General features: G+C 38.7%; 1 protein-coding gene across 1 annotated transcript; it reads left to right on the forward strand.

The window, feature by feature from the left end:
• Window positions 1-9,163: 9,163 nt before the first annotated feature.
• On the forward strand, window positions 9,164-17,088 carry LOC133819592 (uncharacterized). Its single transcript, XM_062252875.1, has 14 exons — window positions 9,164-9,384; window positions 9,475-9,587; window positions 9,764-9,860; window positions 10,211-10,335; window positions 10,717-11,242; window positions 11,332-11,517; window positions 12,094-12,387; window positions 12,834-12,986; window positions 13,772-13,926; window positions 14,080-14,185; window positions 14,325-15,296; window positions 15,664-15,745; window positions 15,854-16,213; window positions 16,577-17,088. Exons 1-14 carry the CDS (start codon window positions 9,280-9,282, stop codon window positions 16,768-16,770), a joined length of 3,468 nt encoding a protein of 1,155 aa, XP_062108859.1. The 5' UTR covers window positions 9,164-9,279; the 3' UTR covers window positions 16,771-17,088.
• Window positions 17,089-17,111: the final 23 nt, after the last annotated feature.

The following is a 17,111-nucleotide window of genomic DNA, read 5'->3' on the forward strand; positions in this document are numbered from 1 at the left end:
GCTTGTCCTTTTATCGCTGCTCGCAGCAGGTAAGATATGTCGAACTGCCCGAGTTCGACTGCCCACTTTAGTAATCTTCCGGCAGCCTCTGGCTTTTGCAGGACTTGCTGAAGAGGCTATTCGGTCAATACCATAATCGGATGGGCTTGGAAGTAAGGCCGTAGCTTCCTAGAGGCCAATACTAAGCAATAGGCTAACCTTTCGATGGGGGGATATCTCAATTCTGCTCCGATCAGCCTTTTGCTTACGTAATAGACAGCCTTCTACACACCTTCTTCTTCTCTCACCAGAACAACACTAGCAGCGTAATCCGTGATTTCCAGGTAGATGAACAAAGTCTCTTTATCGACCAGTGATGAGTCTAGTTTTTATTATGTTTTGGTGATGTTTTTAGTAGTCTTTTATTTCGTTTTTCTTTCAATTAGTGCGGGTTTATGCTTTGTTTGGTTGTTTTTGTGAATGTCAGGAAGAATTGAGCATGTGGAAGAAAATGCCAAAGAAATGGAAGAAATAATAAAGTTTTTCATCTTATTTTGATAAAGAATGGTTCTCAACACAATTTGGAAGTGTTGGTGAAATTTTGGGATGAAAACTTGAAGAATTGAAAAATTCCTTAAGAGCCGCGGCCCGCCTATTTAAAATCTGAAATCTTAGGTTTTAAAGGACGAAAAAGGAGAAGAAAAGACGCACGGACGAAGGGAGAAGTGCTGGTTTTGAAGGCTCAAGCTTAGAGTATTTTTACATGTTTTTCTTCCTGATGTTATCTTTAATTTCTGTTGTGATTAGCACTATGACTATGAACTAATTTTCTGTTTAGGATGTTCAATTGAATCTCTTGAATTTCTGTTATGACCTAATGCAATTTTAATTTCCTCTTCTTCAATCTTCTTCAATTCCATATAATCTGTTCTTATAGAGTGATTATTGATTGGCCATCTTTAGTCATATTCATATGTTTTTAAGTCAAAATCTGAGAAGTGAGATTTAATTATGCTTTGGTTATATTGGACATAATTTTGATTTAGAACGAAAGTATCTGAATTAATTGTGTAACTGTTGTTAAGTTGTGGAAATTAATGCTACCTTTGTGGTTCAATTTACCATAGAAATATAGGAAATTGTCACCTAGGTTGAGTTTATAATTCATAGTATGATTATAGGCTGCTGTATCAACTTGTTAATTGAAGTAGGTAAAAAATAAGAAGAATTCACATTTTGCATTAGGGAATAATAGGAAGGATAGTTGATGAGATTGAATATCCTAATTGTTTCTCAGTGATTAAACTAAAAGTTTACTATTAGTTTTTATTCCATTTAATTTCGATTATTATTTCTGCATTTTATTGTTACTTTTGCTGTATTTTACAAAAATCAAGAATTTCAATTCATCAAATAGAACAAGAAATTAATTGACTGGTAATTGATAACTCAGTCCTTGAGGACGATACTTGGTTTTACCAGTTTATTACGACTTTGCGACTGTGTGCACTTGCATAGCAAAATTATCGCAACAACCAGCTTCGACAGGATGGGTGGCTGCACCATATGCATTTTTAGTGCTTGAAAGGCCTGTTCGCACTCATCTGTCCATTCAAATTTCTTATTGCCTCTGAGTAGATTGAAAAATGGGACGCACTTGTCCGTTGATTTTGAAATAAATCTACTGAGAGCAGCAATTCTCCCGGTCAGGCTTTGGACATTCTTAATCTTCACTGGCGACTTCATCTCGATCAGGGCTTTTATCTTCTCGAGATTAGCTTCAATTCCTTGTGAGCTAACTATGAATCCCAAGAACTTCCCTGATCCAACCCTGAAGGAACATTTAAGGGGATTTAGCTTCATCCTATATTTATTAAGGACGTTGAAGCATTCCTGCAAATCCCTTACGCGTCCTTCTGCCTTCTTCGACTTAACCAGCATGTCGTTGACGTAAACCTCCATGTTTGCCCCGATCAGCTCCTTAAACATGTGGTTGACGAGTCTCTAGTAAGTCGCACCAGCGTTTTTCAAACCAAAAGGCATCACTTTGTAACAGTAGAGCCTTATATCGGTTCGAAAGCTAGTGTGATCCTCATCAGGGGGATGCATATTGATCTGATTATACCCAGAGTATGCATCCATGAATGAGAGGATCTCGTGTAATGCAGTGGCATCAACCAACTGGTCGATCCTCGGGAGTGGGAAACAGTCTTTGGGGCATGCTTTATTGAGGTCTGTAAAATCCACGCACGTACGCCACTTTCCATTCGGCTTGGGCACGAGTACGGGATTGGAGACCCACGATGGATAAAACGCCACCCTGATGAACCCATTCTCCTTCAACTTCTTGACTTCTTCCTTCAAAGCTTTTGATCGGTCTTTGTCGAGCAGCCTTCTTTTCTGTTGCACAGGTGGAAAGCTTTTGTCAATGTTCAGGACATGGCTAATGATTGCAGGATCTATCCCAACCATGTCTTTATGCAACCAGGCAAAGACGTCCTGGTTCCTCTTTAAGAACTCCACCAGTGCTTGTTTTGTTGTTGTCTCTAAGTTTTTACCGACTTTCACAACTTTGGTCGGATTTCCCTCATCGAGTTGGACCTATTCAAGGTCCTCGATGGGGCCCACTTCTTCTTCGAAATCCCCAAAGCGAGGATCTAAGTCTCTATCCTCACTTTGGGCAACACCCTATTTGGTGAGATTATCACCTGAGCGGGCTTGAACATTAGTTGTCATTTGCAACTCCTTCCCAGCGGCATCCCTCAATACACCCTTTTTTGCTTTGGTGATCGAGGCATTGTAGCATTCTCTCGCCTCCCGTTGGTTTCCCAACACGCATCCTACTCCTGCGTTTATTGGGAATTTCATGGCGAGGTGCCATATAGAAGTGACGGCTCGAAGGTCAACCAGAATTGGTCTCCCTATCATGGCATTATACGCCGAAGGACAATAAACTACTATAAAAGTAGTGAGTAATGCCCTGTTAGCAGGCACAATACCTGCTGTGACTGGGAGTCTAATTAACCCCACTGGGGCGAGCCCTTCTCCAGAAAATCCATAAATGGTTTGGTTGCATGGCTCTAGGTCCTTTACGGACAATTTCATCATTTCCAGCGAGGACTTATATAGGATGTTGACCGAACTTCCTGTATCGACCAACACCTCTTCACCATTATATTTGCGATTTGGGCATCCATGACTAGCAGAACGGAGTGTGGGAATCGCACATGCTGGGCGTCGTCGTCAGAGAAGGTGATCGGTTCCTCCTCTATTCGAGCCTTTTTTGGTGCACGATCCTCGAAACTCATCATCTTGATGTCCTGTTCGTGGCATAGGGTTCGAGCATATCGTTCCCTCGCTTTTCCACTATCTCCTGCAAGATGTGGGCCTCCGTAGATGGTGAGCAGGGTACCTGCCACGGGAGCTGGCTGTAAAGGTGGCGAGCGTTGGCGTGTAGGCGCCGACTCGTTGCCACCTTGAGCCTCTCGCTGAGAACCTCCTGCAGCTCGTACATATCTTCTTAAGTGTCCCTGTCTTATCAGGAACTCAATCTTTTCCTTCAGCTGGTTACACTCATTGGTGTCGTGCCCGTAGTCATTATGGTAACGATAGAACTTTGTTGAATCTCTCTTGGAGATATCTTTTCTTATGGGCGCGAGTCGCCTGTAGGGCACGCTCGAGCTGGTCGCTTGGAAAACCTCGGCTCGGCTTTCAACAAGGGCGGTGTAATTGGTGAATTGGTGAACTCTCGGAGGCCGAGGGTTCGCCACTCGCCCGCTTTCTAGTATTTTTTCCGTTGCCATTCCCGTTGCCTTTGCCGTTGCCATTGGGCTTAGACCCGTTGGCGGCTTTGGCGGGTTCTTCCTTAGGCCCCTTGTCTTTTGCTGGTGATTTTCCTTCATTGGAAATCGCGTCTTCGAACTTGATGTACCGATCAGCTCGATATAAAAACTCCTGGATACTTTTAACCCCATGCTTCCTGAGGCTACTCCAGAGAGGAGAATGACGCCTAACCCTAGTAATTAAGGCCATCATCTTGCCTTCATCGCCCACAGTCTTGGCTCCTGCTGCGGCTCGCATGAAGCGCTGAACGTACTCCTTCAAAGGCTCCCCCTCTTTCTAGCGTATCTCGACCAATTGGTTCGCCTCGGTGGGGTGCACACGACCCGCATAGAACTGTCCGTAAAGCTCCTTCACGAACATCTCCCAGGATACTATACTTGCAGGAGGGAACTTAAAGAACCACTCCTGAGCGGCATCAGAAAGGATCACTGGGAAGATCCTGCAGCGAGCATCTTCAGAGACTTTCTGAATATCCATCTGTATCTCAAATTTGTTTACATGAGATACCTGGTCTCCATACCCGTCAAAGTCTGGCAGAGTCGGCATCTTGAACTTGCTGGGGGTTTCTGCCACAGCAATCCTTTGTACGAAAGGGGTGCCTCTCCTTCGATCGTACTCGATATGCGATGTCCTCCCCCCGACCAGCTGCTGCACAGCTTGGTTCAGGGCATCGATTTGAGCCTGAACAGCTTCAGGAATTGCTGGGGCCTCTGGTGTTGGGGGGATGTACTCATCGTGCCTTTCTCGGCGGTCGTTGAGTACATCCCTCAAGTCATCGTCTCTTCGTTGCTGCTCGCTGGCTCCGAGCCGGCTAAAGACGTTATTTTGTCTGGGCTGCCCCCCAGCATTATGTCCTGCTTGTCGGTCTTCTCTGGGTGGGGGGCTTTTGCCTCCACCTCTCTCCTCGTTCCTCCGATCAGCATTCCCTCTGCCTGAGTCGGCCTCATTGTAGCCGTGGCCATCTCTGAACCTTGACTGGCTATGGTGGGACCGACTGTTTCCTCTGTTGCCTCCTTGGGCTGGAACTTCCCGAGCATTAGGGGGAGGCCTGCGTTGGTCGGTGGGTCCCCGTGCATTGTCATGCCGTGGAGGGCCCCTGACCGTAGAGCCTGTCTCTAAGTTCCTTCTGTTGGCAGAAGGACACTGCCCCCTGCTCGGTGGATGCGGCTCTTCACCCCCTGGGCGTCTAGGGCTGCGGGGGATTGCCTCGACCAGCCTGGGATGGAGGCTGCGTCTCAGGATCCCTAGGTGGGATATCATCATGAGGCATCGGTGGCTGCTCCGGCCTTTGAGGGCTTGTTGGCTGGAGCGGAGGGCTAGGATTGGGACCTCTTTGAGGTGGCCCACTTGGGGGTTGATCAGGCTGCGAGGCGGGCGCAACCTGATTCCTAGCCAACTAGAGGGCTGCTTCAAGGGCTGCCATGGCATCCCTCTGACAACGGTCCATCTCCGCATGTCTCTCGCTCAGCTCTTGGCGCTAGCGCTCTATCTCCCTCTGCTGTGATACCATTATCTCGGCGGCACTCTCCTGATTGGCCCTCAGAGCGGCCAACTCATCTTGCAACACCCCCAGTGTTGTCTTCAGGGCCTCAGAGTCCACTTCCTCCTCATCGAACTCCAAATGAGGTTCGTCTTCAGCCATATTTGGGGGAGGAGGCTGGGATGGTGCACGGCAGCCTGTCCAGTCTTCTTGGTAGTCTTTGCCATTAGATTCTCTTGAATTCAAGTCTCTCAATGAAAGCACCAGAATGTTGACCCTGATTTTGGTCAACGACACGGAGTCTAGAAAACGACAAGAAAGTAATATAGAGCTTGAGAAAAGAATCTAATGGAAAGATAAAGAACACAGAGATTTATAGTGGTTCGGCCCCAGTGATTGGTAATGACCTACGTCCACTTGATACTATTATTAGTATTGAGCTCCAAAGGTGTGATCAAAGAACTAGGGTTCTTGAGTTTCACAGACCTTGAAAGAAGAAAACAATACAATGATGGATAATAGTAATATAATTCTGAAAGAAAAAAAAGATCGATCCCCTTCCTTGAGCTATCTCTTGTGTATTTATAGGCTCAGGAAGAGTTACAGGAATTAGGAAATAATATCTATCCTTAATGATTGGATCTGCAGGTCATAATGAAGAGATATTATCGGATATCATCACAACTGTATAGATCTTTACATAAATGAACGGAATATACGACCAGGCTGGTCGTATATAAAACTTGATCTTTTCATGTGGAAATAATGCTGGTCGATAGGCGAGCCGTATCTCTGCTACGTGTCCGCCACGTGTCGAAAATCCTCGCCACGTCATCAGCAGCTGATTTATGGATAAACAATTAGAAATAGAGATAGACTAAAGTGTGATGTAACAATAGGTAACAAGTAGGAAGGATCAAGAGTCACCAATATGCATACTTATTTATTTGGATCTTTGATTCACAAAAATTACACAAATTGATAGTTTACATCCCAACTATTTATTTGGAAGATTTAACATTGAAGCACAAATATATTTTACAAAAATTTATTCAAGTGATTACTATTCTTTACCATGGAAGGATGAGATAAATCTTACGAGAAATCTAAAAATGACATTATACCATTGGAAATAATGCAATAACAGATTGGACATAAAACCTAACACAAATATTACTTTTAATATTTATAAAATACATAGAAAGATCATGACTAATTCTATATAGATTTAGCAAAAGTAAATATATATGAATGAGGTGGAGAAAATGATAAAGATATTATCTATATTATTTTTACTAATTTGATAATACATAGAAAGTGCTTGACAAAATCTATATACTATTAGTAAACATAAATAAAGATAACAAGATGAAGAAATAGAGATGAAAGAAAATAAATCCCTCAAATATACTTTAAGCACATGGTGAATCAAAAATATAAAACAAAGTCATAGTGCATATATGATCATCCTAACCTTCTTAAGAAGGTTAGCCTATTATGCTAGACATTCTCATGAAATTCTAGAGAGAAAATATGAGAAATGAGACTAAAATTTGGTAGAGTTTTGATACCTAAAAATTACAAAGAAAATGTGAAATGAGAGTCCCTATTTATAGAGGGAGAAAATGACTAAAAATAAATTAAACAACAAAATGAGGTTTACAAAATAAATCTGAAATATTAATAATAAAATATGATTTTGAAAAATAAAATCTTATTATAAATATTAATCTAGTTATTTTGGTACATGGTCAATATGCATTTTTTTTTAAAATACCACAAAATATGAGCTTTAAAGCTCAAAAATGAAAGGTGCAAGGCCCAAAGTGCACAAAAAATTGGGCCAAAGGTGGCTGGTGGCAGCTGGTCCATTGACCCACCCGTGGCCAATAGAAACATGCCACGTGGGCACTCAAAATGGTGGGAAATGCCTTGTTTGACCAAGTCAACGTGGGCTGGGTTGAGGGAAAAGGAGACCCGAACCGAGTCAGCAGGTGGGCACGTGGGCAGGTCACGCGTGTCGACAGGCTGCTGGGTTGTTGGCTTGCGGACGCATGGCGCAATGCGGGCGCGCCACCTGGCGCTGGGAGAGAGGGAGGAGGAGGCTGGGCCTGGGCTTTTGGGCTGAATTCTTGGGCCTTTTCTTTTCAGTTTTGCCAATTTTCTTTCATTTGTTTCAAATTTAATTATTTCTTTCTCTTTTCATTTCAAAGTGCCAAAATACAACTTTAATTCATACAAAATAACAATAAATTAAATCATAATCAAATATTTTCATTTATAAAATAAATCATATTAATCCCATGAAAATATTAATTAAAACTTAATTTATTTTGACAATTAAAATAAACAAATGCACATTTTTCACTATTAATCAAAACCTCCCAACCACAAACAAGCCTAACTACGGGTTAGGACCTTTAATCACATATTTGGACACCAAAACCTTAACAAACATACTAGAATCAATTCTCCAATTCAGAACTAACCAAGCACCTATAGTCCTATCTAAATCCAACGAGAAACTCAAAGATGAAGAGCTAAAATTTTACTTCAATTATGACTGATTCTTCACAGGCTACAACCTCCAAGCCTTGAGCTTAAGTCCCAGCTAAACCTCCTGGTTTCCAAAGCCTCAATTCATCCACTTCCAACTTCAAGCCTAAGCTCCTCAGTCCTTCAATTCCTTCAGCTGCTCAAACTCAATCACCAAAAGCTTTCCTTCAGTTTCTGGTTATTTCTTAGAGTTACTGAGCTTATCCCGAGTGTTTTTTCTAAGTATATCCTTGCTTAACAAAGACTATTTTGCCTATTAGTCTTCAAATTGTTCCTAGGGGTAAATTGGTCATTCCTCTCCCAGTTCCCGCTAATTCCTCAAGTGTTTATAACATTCACCAATTAACCCCGTCATATCTAACTATTTACCAATCAATTATTCAATATCTAATAATTCCTAAAATATTATCTGAATTCCCAAAAATACCTCTAGGCTCTCCCGAGTCGGGTATTAAACCTCGCTGTGACTATTTCGCTAATCCGCTTACTAGGACCGTCTCGAGCCATACACTGCAAATATATTCACATAATAATGTGGTCTCAACAATTTATCACAAATAATCACATTTATGCCCTCAAAGAGCCAAAATTATAAATATGCCCTTATAAGCTATAAAAGGCCCACATGCATATCTAATATACATAAACATGCATATCACATACTCATATAATCATATTAATTATGCATGCCACAGGAAAAACACTATTAAGTGATAATAATTGAATATATTGTTGGAAAAATCATTTAGTACGTAAAGTAATTTTATTGTAAAAATTGTGTTTGAGATTGTATTGAAATTTTTACAATTTATCTAAAATATACAAGCGTAATTCTTCTAACTCAATTTATAAAACTTTAATTTTAGTAAGTATACTTCAATTATGGTAAAATTCTAAACCGAAATTATATTTTCTTGAATTGATTCTGTTTAATCACTTAAAGTTATATTTATCAATGAAAATTAAATTTTATTGATGGAAAAATTATTTAATATGTATGTAAGTTTATTATTATTTTTTTTAATGATTTCCATTTATTTTATTAAAAAAGATTGAAGGTCGTCCAAACTATAATTCTAGTTCTTAATGAATATAGTGTTTAATTTTTTTAGACTTAATACATTATATATATTTTAATTTATCTTTATAGAATTTGGTAATAGTAATTTTGTTTTTGTTGTCTTTTTTTCCCTCTAATAAATGTTAATTAGTGAGTTAAATTTAGCTTTTTATAATTACAAATAATAGTAATTTAATAAAATAAAAATACAAATAAATATAATAATAATTAGTTTGGGTAAAATGGAGGCTTAAGGCAGTAGATGGTGAGCGCCAACCTTCGTCTTCTTCCATGGTCTCACTCTGATCATCATCCGTAAGAGAGAGAGAGAGAAAGAGAGAGTGAGAGAGAATCAGCGAAGATGGTGAAGGTCCGGATGAACACGGCCGATGTGGCCGCAGAGGTCAAGTGCTTGCGTAGATTAATCGGAATGCGATGTTCCAATGTCTACGATATCTCTCCTAAGGTCTTCTTCTCCTTTCCTTTCCTTTCCCCTAATTTATTCCTGTCTCTCAAAATTTGCTTTGATAAACTCTATTGATTTTGTTTTTTGCAGACATATATGTTCAAGCTCATGTATAGTAGTGGCGTCACTGAGTCTGGGGAGAGTGAAAAGGTTTTTCTTCTCATGGAAAGTGGTGTTAGGCTACACACTACTGCTTATGTCCGGTAAAGCCATTCATATTTGTGATTCCTTCTCAATTCTCTCGCAACTCTTTCCCTTTATGATTCTTCAATTAAGATTAGCTAAAACTTTGTATTGGTTTTTTAAGAATTTGTAAAGTAAACAAGGTGTGGCACCAATGAAATGTGGTTAACTTAGCATTGTTTCTTGCTTTTTACAGGGATAAGAGTAATACTCCATCTGGGTTTACTCTGAAACTGAGGAAACATATACGGACGAGAAGATTGGAGGATGTGAGACAGCTTGGATATGATAGGGTGTGTATCATCACTTAAAGGGGGTCTCCTTTTTTTGTGTTTAGGGAGTATAACAAAATTCATTGTTTCCACGTTTATATTATTAGAATCAATAAGGGTGTTTGTTTTCAATTGTTTGTATGAGTTATCCTAAACTGAAAAGTTCATTTGATAGTTCCTAAATTTATGATTCTTATTTTTAAACACTGTTTCACTACATTGATACTGGAAATAAATTTTATTGAGAACTGTTACTGAATTTCACTACTACAGTTATTTGTTCCCCTAACACTTTGTTATGTGTATATTTTGAAATTAGAAGTATATATGTGTATTCTTGTCTGCTACTTTTAAACATCGGCACATTGCAGATTGTTCTCTTTCAATTTGGATTGGGCGCTAGTGCATACTATGTTATATTGGAGTTATATGCCCAAGGAAACATTATTCTCGCAGATTGTGATTTTACAGTCTTGACTCTACTTCGGTCCCACAGGTTTGTGATTGACATCCATTTTGTTATTAATTATGACGAATACAGATTTACTTAGATGCATCAAAATTGTTCGTTTTCTTTTCTCTTTTCTCCCCACTCCCTTTTTTGGCATATCATAATGGAGTTGTTGTCTGAAACTATTTATAATGGCCTACTTAATATGTGCAATTTGAGTATAATAGAAGTTAAAATCTAGCAGTCATATTGTTACATATTAGCTTTAGGAAATAGTAGCTATATTAGCTTGTTGTTTTGGTTGAAGTTGGATATATGTTAAGTATGTGGTTCTCCTACTTCTTTTACATTTATAGGAAGTGTTTCTGCTTTTCGTTGCAGTAATAGGCATCCTGGCAGATAAATAATACTGTCTCATTTTAACAGGGATGATGATAAAGGGGTTGCAATCATGTCAAGACATCGTTATCCAACTGAAATTTGTAGAACTTTTGAGCGGACTACTATTGCTAAGTTGCAGACAGCTCTTACTACTTACAAGGAGCCTGATAGCATTGAATCTGATAAGGTTAATGATAGTGGAATTAAGGTGCGTGCTACCTCGAAAGAAAAACAGGGTACCCACAAAGGGGGAAAGCCTTCTGATGGTGGTGCCCGTGCCAAACAGCCTACTTTAAAAATTGTTCTTGGGGAGGCACTTGGCTATGGGCCTGCACTCTCTGAGCATATCATATTAGATTCTGGTTTGGCTCCAAACATGAAAATTAGTAAAGATAGCATGTTGGATGATAGTACACTTCAGGTTTTGGCCCAAGGTGTTGAGAGGTTTGAGGACTGGCTGCATGATATTATATCAGGTGATCGAATTCCTGAAGGATACATTTTGATGCAGAATAAAAATTTAGGGAAGGATGGCCCTTCATCTGAACCAGGAACAGGAAGTAGAATCCAGGTTATCTATCATTATACTACTCCACTGTTTCCATTTCTTTGTACATTCAGTATTCTCAACGTAAGTGTTTTTTTTTCTTCACTTTGCAGATGTATGATGAATTTTGCCCCATATTACTAAACCAGTTCAAGTCTCGGGAGCACACACAGTTTGAGACATTTGATGCAGCTTTGGATGAGTTCTACAGCAAAATTGAGAGTCAAAGAGCTGACCAACAGCAGAAATCAAAAGAGATCTCTGCCATCCAGAAACTTACAAAGATACGGACAGATCAGGTACTTATTTGTTATTTTAATTGGTGTTCTTATGTTTTCTTCTCCTCTAAAGGCCCACTTCCAGCAATTCCTATGCTTCCTACACCGTGTTTGAGTTGTTAGATGAGGGTAAACCAGAAGGCTATTCTTGTGCAAATAGAAATGCTTAGGAACTTATTATTATTTGTGTCAATATCCATACTTGATGAAAGTAAATATACCATTTGAGGCCAGCTAATGGTGATAATGGGACAATGCTTAAATGAGAACAAGCCATTTGAGGCCATGCTTTTAATTCTACTGATTTGAACTAAAAGTTAAATGCTCGCCCACTTTCTTATTAGTAATCAAGATATCTGCCGTCCTGTGGATCAGTAAAACTTCTGTAAATTGATGTCAATTGGAGATTCTACTTAAAATAATTAATTGCAAAGATATCTACATTGTTGTGTTTGGAAAGAGTACTGCATATTGACGCCATTAGTAAATTCAGTCTTCCAACTTATTTGACCTTTGGACTTAAAATTAACTTTTCATTTGATTACTGTCTATTTTTGTTTCATCTATCTTATTAATTTGTTCAATTCTGTGATGCAGGAAAATCGTGTGCTTACTCTTAGACAAGAAGTTGACCGTAGTGTTAAAATGGCAGAACTGATAGAATACAACTTAGAAGATGTGGATGCTGCTATATTAGCTGTTCGTGTGGCTCTTGCAAATGGTATGAGTTGGGAGGATCTTGCTCGTATGGTAAAAGAAGAGAAGAAATCTGGTAATCCAGTTGCTGGCCTCATTGACAAGCTTTATCTAGAGAGAAATTGTATGACATTGCTTTTAAGCAACAACCTTGATGAAATGGATGACGATGAAAAAACACTCCCGGCAGATAAGGTACTGTTCAGGCCTTGCCAATATTTTCTGTAAATGAAGAACTTTAAATTTATATTCTTTTTCTCTTCTCTTCATGCATGTAAATGTTTGAATTGTTTCTACAAGGTATTGGGCTAATCCTAAGTATTTAATGATCTGCACACACTATTAGATGATTTTAGAGATGTAAATGATCTGCACACACTATCTTAGGCTTTATCAATGTACTTATATAAAATAATTCCTATTTGAAATGATCTTTCTTTTTCATTATCTCTGCACCATCATCTTGTAATCTCTTTTCTTCACGCTCAATAACATAGATTGAGCATCTCTTTATGTTGTTGGAATGCCCTCTAACATTATAACATGTATGGTTTTTACATTAGTATGGAATATGTGCTATCTGAATTTTCTTATGTCGATATCTATATTTACACTTCACGACAATCTCTTGACTATTTTAGGTAGAAGTTGATTTGGCTCTCTCAGCTCATGCCAATGCACGGCGGTGGTATGAACTAAAGAAAAAGCAGGAGAGCAAACAGGAAAAGACTGTTACAGCACATGAAAAAGCATTTAAAGCTGCAGAAAGAAAGACTCGCCTCCAGCTGAGCCAGGTTGCTTTCTTTTCCCTACGAGATTTATCACAGTTCAATAATTTTGTAAAGTTTTTGTTATTTTGACAACTTAATTGCACAAAAATCCATTAATGTTTTGATTCTCTGACTCTTTTGTGAGCTTGTTGTGTGCTCAATAGACAGTAGACACATTCCAATTACTCGTGATGGGGGAAACTTCTTGAACTAGCATGTCTGTTACAACATACAAACTAGAAGATCACAATCAAATACAGTTTTATATAAATTTAATATAATCAGGAATAATATTGATTATAAATTCTATGAGTGGTGAACAAGAGGAAAAAAATGTTATTTTTCTAATTATGCATTGCTATGAATCACACGATCTTGAATGAGAAATGAAAGAAGAAATGCAAGAGAAATTTTCTTTATTAGGAACCAAAATATCATATACTGTAGTTAGTTTAAGCTTTTACAGTTAATGATGAATATATTGATGAAATAATTCTGTTTCTTATCACCTACTATGAAATAAAATTAAACTATCTATTATGAAGAAGATGATGAAAGGAAAGTTAAAGAAGAAGAAATAAAATTTTAAATAGAACGTGGCAAAGGAATAAAACTTAGGTGGAAGAAAAGAAAGTTTTAATTTTATAAAATTTACAACGAGTCTCATTAGACCATGGGTGTGGTGGGGAGAAGGGTGGCAATGAAGCCACTTTTGCTATAATTGTTCAGTATACTTTTTTAAAGAATATAAGTTGGGATGATCCCTAAGTGTTCGATCCTCATTTTTTTCTTAAAAAAAATATACGCAGGAAAAAACTGTTGCTTCAATTTCACATATGCGAAGAGTTCACTGGTTTGAAAAATTTAACTGGTTCATCAGCAGTGAGAACTATTTGGTTATTAGTGGACGTGATGCTCAACAGAATGAGATGATAGTAAAGCGCTATATGTCAAAAGGGGATCTGTAAGTTAATATCTGTTAATATTTTCTCTTAGCATATTCCATGGTTAAGTGATTCCAGCTTTTACTAATATGCTGAATTGCTAAAAATTTGCTGCTTTTTTGGTTATATCTGGGTAGCAATTTATTATTTATAATGATATGGTTATGTAACAGGTATGTTCACGCAGAACTGCATGGGGCTTCTACCACTGTGATAAAGAACCATAGGCCTGAACAACCAGTACCCCCACTGACATTAAACCAAGCTGGATGTTTCACAGTAAGTGTGGTTTTTTTTATAATTGTTAATCTTTCTGTAGTATTCTTGTCAGTATTGCGCTAGTTTGTATGGTAATAATGTTTTACCTTCACATCAAGATTGCGTTGGATTGAATTTAGCTTTTAATACCATTATATAGGTGTGCCACAGCCAGGCATGGAATTCAAAGATTGTCACTAGCGCTTGGTGGGTTTATCCTCACCAAGTCAGTAAAACTGCTCCTACAGGGGAATATCTTACAGTTGGTAGTTTCATGATTCGTGGGAGGAAGAACTTTCTTCCTCCACATCCTCTTGTTATGGGCTTTGCCTTGTTATTTCGCTTGGATGAGAGTTCCTTGGGTTCACATTTGAATGAAAGGAGGGTGAGAGGTGAGGAAGAAGGGATGGATGGGGTTGATGAAAGTGGCCCTCTCAAAGAAGAATCTGATACTGAGTCAGAGACTGAAGAACTTGAAGAATCAAAAAGCCTTCCTAATTCGTCTACAAATCTAATTGGGCCCGAAAGTCTATCTGGAGTTGATTCTACTCAAAATTTCCAAACAGTTTCCCCAGCTGAACCAATAAACTCATCAGAACTCTCCACCGATGACAGCAAGACGTTTACTGATGTCAGTGAGGAGAAAGTATCTAATGCTGCATCAGTCACCCCACAACTTGAGGATCTCATTGATAGAGCTCTTGGGCTTGGATCTGCCACTATATCTGGTAAAAAGTACAAGCTTGAAACTTCTCAAGCAGATTTGGTAGAGGAGCATGATCATGAAGAGAAGGCAGCGACAAGAGACAAACCCTATGTCTCAAAAGCTGAAAGAAGAAAGCTCAAGAAAGGCCAGAAAAATGACACAGAAACTGTTGAGCAGGAAGGGAAAAAAAATCCAGGAGGAAGCAATCATTGCCAGAAAAATGGTGCTGCAAATGTTGAGCAGGAAGGGAAGAAAAAACCACTAGGAGGCAATCATTCTTCCACTCATTCTGAAAAACATGTTCCTGATGCAAAGCCAGTTGGTGGAAAAATCAGTCGAGGACAGAAGAGTAAGCTCAAGAAGATGAAAGAGAAGTATGCTGATCAAGATGAGGAAGAAAGAAGCATCCGTATGGCCTTACTTGCTGTAAGTACTATGGCTTGTACAGTACTTGATTCATTGGGAATAAAAGCATATATTCTTGTACCTGATTTATTTTTGCATTGTAATCCATGTTCTTTTTCCATTCCTGCTTCCAATTAGTGTTTCCTCAGCTTCTGTAGGGTGATTTTCTATAAGGTGTACACGTTTACCTTTTTAAAACCTTAAAAAAAATATAAGTATTTCGTGTAAATTCACTTTTATATTAACCTTTCTCTATGCTGATACTATGTGTGTCGTCTAGGATAATTCTAGGGACTGCTGTAAGTATCAATTGTTGCACAGCTATTACTGATTTGTACTTTTGTCCATCCAATTAATTAGTTGCTGATTTTTGACCTGTTAATTTCAGTCTGCAGGAAACGCAAACAAGAAAGACACCACCGAGTCACAGGATGAAAATGTAGCTCTGACTATAGGGACCAAATCTGATGGTGATATGTCTTCTAAAGTTTTCATTGATTGAACTTGTTGCTTCTTAGTACCATTGTGTCTTTTAATTCTTAGTATTATCTTTTTTCTCCTTTTATTTTATCTGGCAGGTCCTCTAGATGATGCACTTAAAATATGCTATAAATGTAAGAAGCCTGGTCACTTATCCCGGGACTGTCAAGAGCATCTAGGTGAGGTGTCACAAAGTCTTGTGAGCGGAGTTGAAGTTCCTCATGCAGTATTGGATGAAACTGCTTCTGAGATGGACAAAGTTGTCATGGAAGAGGATGACATTCATGAGATAGGTGAAGAAGAGAAAGAAAAATTGAATGACGTGGATTACTTAACCGGGAATCCACTACCTAGTGATATCCTCTTATATGCCGTGCCGGTATGCGGTCCTTACAGTGCAGTTCAATCTTATAAATACCGTGTGAAAATAACTCCTGGCAATGCAAAGAAAGGAAAAGGTAACCATTATCACCTTCCCATTGCATGCTTATGTGGGAGAACCTGCTCTTATAATATGCTTGTGCTTTGGCTTGGGTGTGCAGGCATGTCTATGGCCTATACCCTTTGTGACTAATCATTTTTACTGTTTTATTTTTAGTTTTATAATTTGAGCGAGAAAATGTAGAAGAGAAACAATAGAAGAATAGCAGACCATAACTCTAACAAGAAACCTAAAACTCACTGTAAATCAAATAAGCTCATCACTTTTTCTTTTGCCACGTGCATTTTGTTTCCTACTTGAATAATTTGACGATTTCTCACTTTTAGCTTTCTTATTAACTTATTTAATCTTGCACTTTTAATTTTCTTCTTTCGTATAGCTGCCAAAACGGCTATGAATTTGTTCAGCCACACTCCAGAAGCAACAGTTAGAGAGAAGGAATTGATGAAAGCATGCACGGATCCTGAATTGGTTGCTGCCATAGTTGGCAATGTTAAGATAACAGCTGCAGGCCTTACTCAACTCAAACAGAAGCAAAAGAAAAGCAATAAGAGTAGCAAAGGAAAAAGCTAGCCAGCATAGTGCCTGCCCATTATTGTCTTACTCACAAGTTTTTTCACGAATGGAAGAGCACAAAGGATCTACATTCAGAGTGTTTATACTTTTGTACATGTTAAATTTTGCTCCAGACAAGTCTTTGTTCCTAGTCAATCTGATTTTGCAGTAAACATCAAAGTTGTCAAATCTCAACACAAGGGCTATAGCTTTTTGTTTGGAAAAACATGTGTAGAAGAATTTCGTTAGTCCCTCCTTGTACATTGTTACTTTGAACATCAGTTCTCAGTATATCGAAACTACTTGAATCTAATTTTTACTTATTTTTTGTGCGTAGTACAGATTTCGCACTCATTTTG

Source organism: Humulus lupulus, chromosome 2, assembly GCF_963169125.1.
Source record: "Humulus lupulus chromosome 2, drHumLupu1.1, whole genome shotgun sequence".
NCBI lineage: Eukaryota > Viridiplantae > Streptophyta > Magnoliopsida > Rosales > Cannabaceae > Humulus > Humulus lupulus.

Excerpts from the sequence above, each read along its gene's own strand:
- LOC133819592 (XM_062252875.1), top strand. The coding sequence starts at position 9,280 with ATGGTGAAGGTCCGGATGAACACGGCCGATGTGGCCGCAGAGGTCAAG. Across the intron at positions 9,385-9,474 it reads TCTACGATATCTCTCCTAAG|ACATATATGTTCAAGCTCAT; the intron begins GTCTTCTTCTCC and ends TGTTTTTTGCAG. Across the intron at positions 14,186-14,324 it reads ACCAAGCTGGATGTTTCACA|GTGTGCCACAGCCAGGCATG; the intron begins GTAAGTGTGGTT and ends ACCATTATATAG.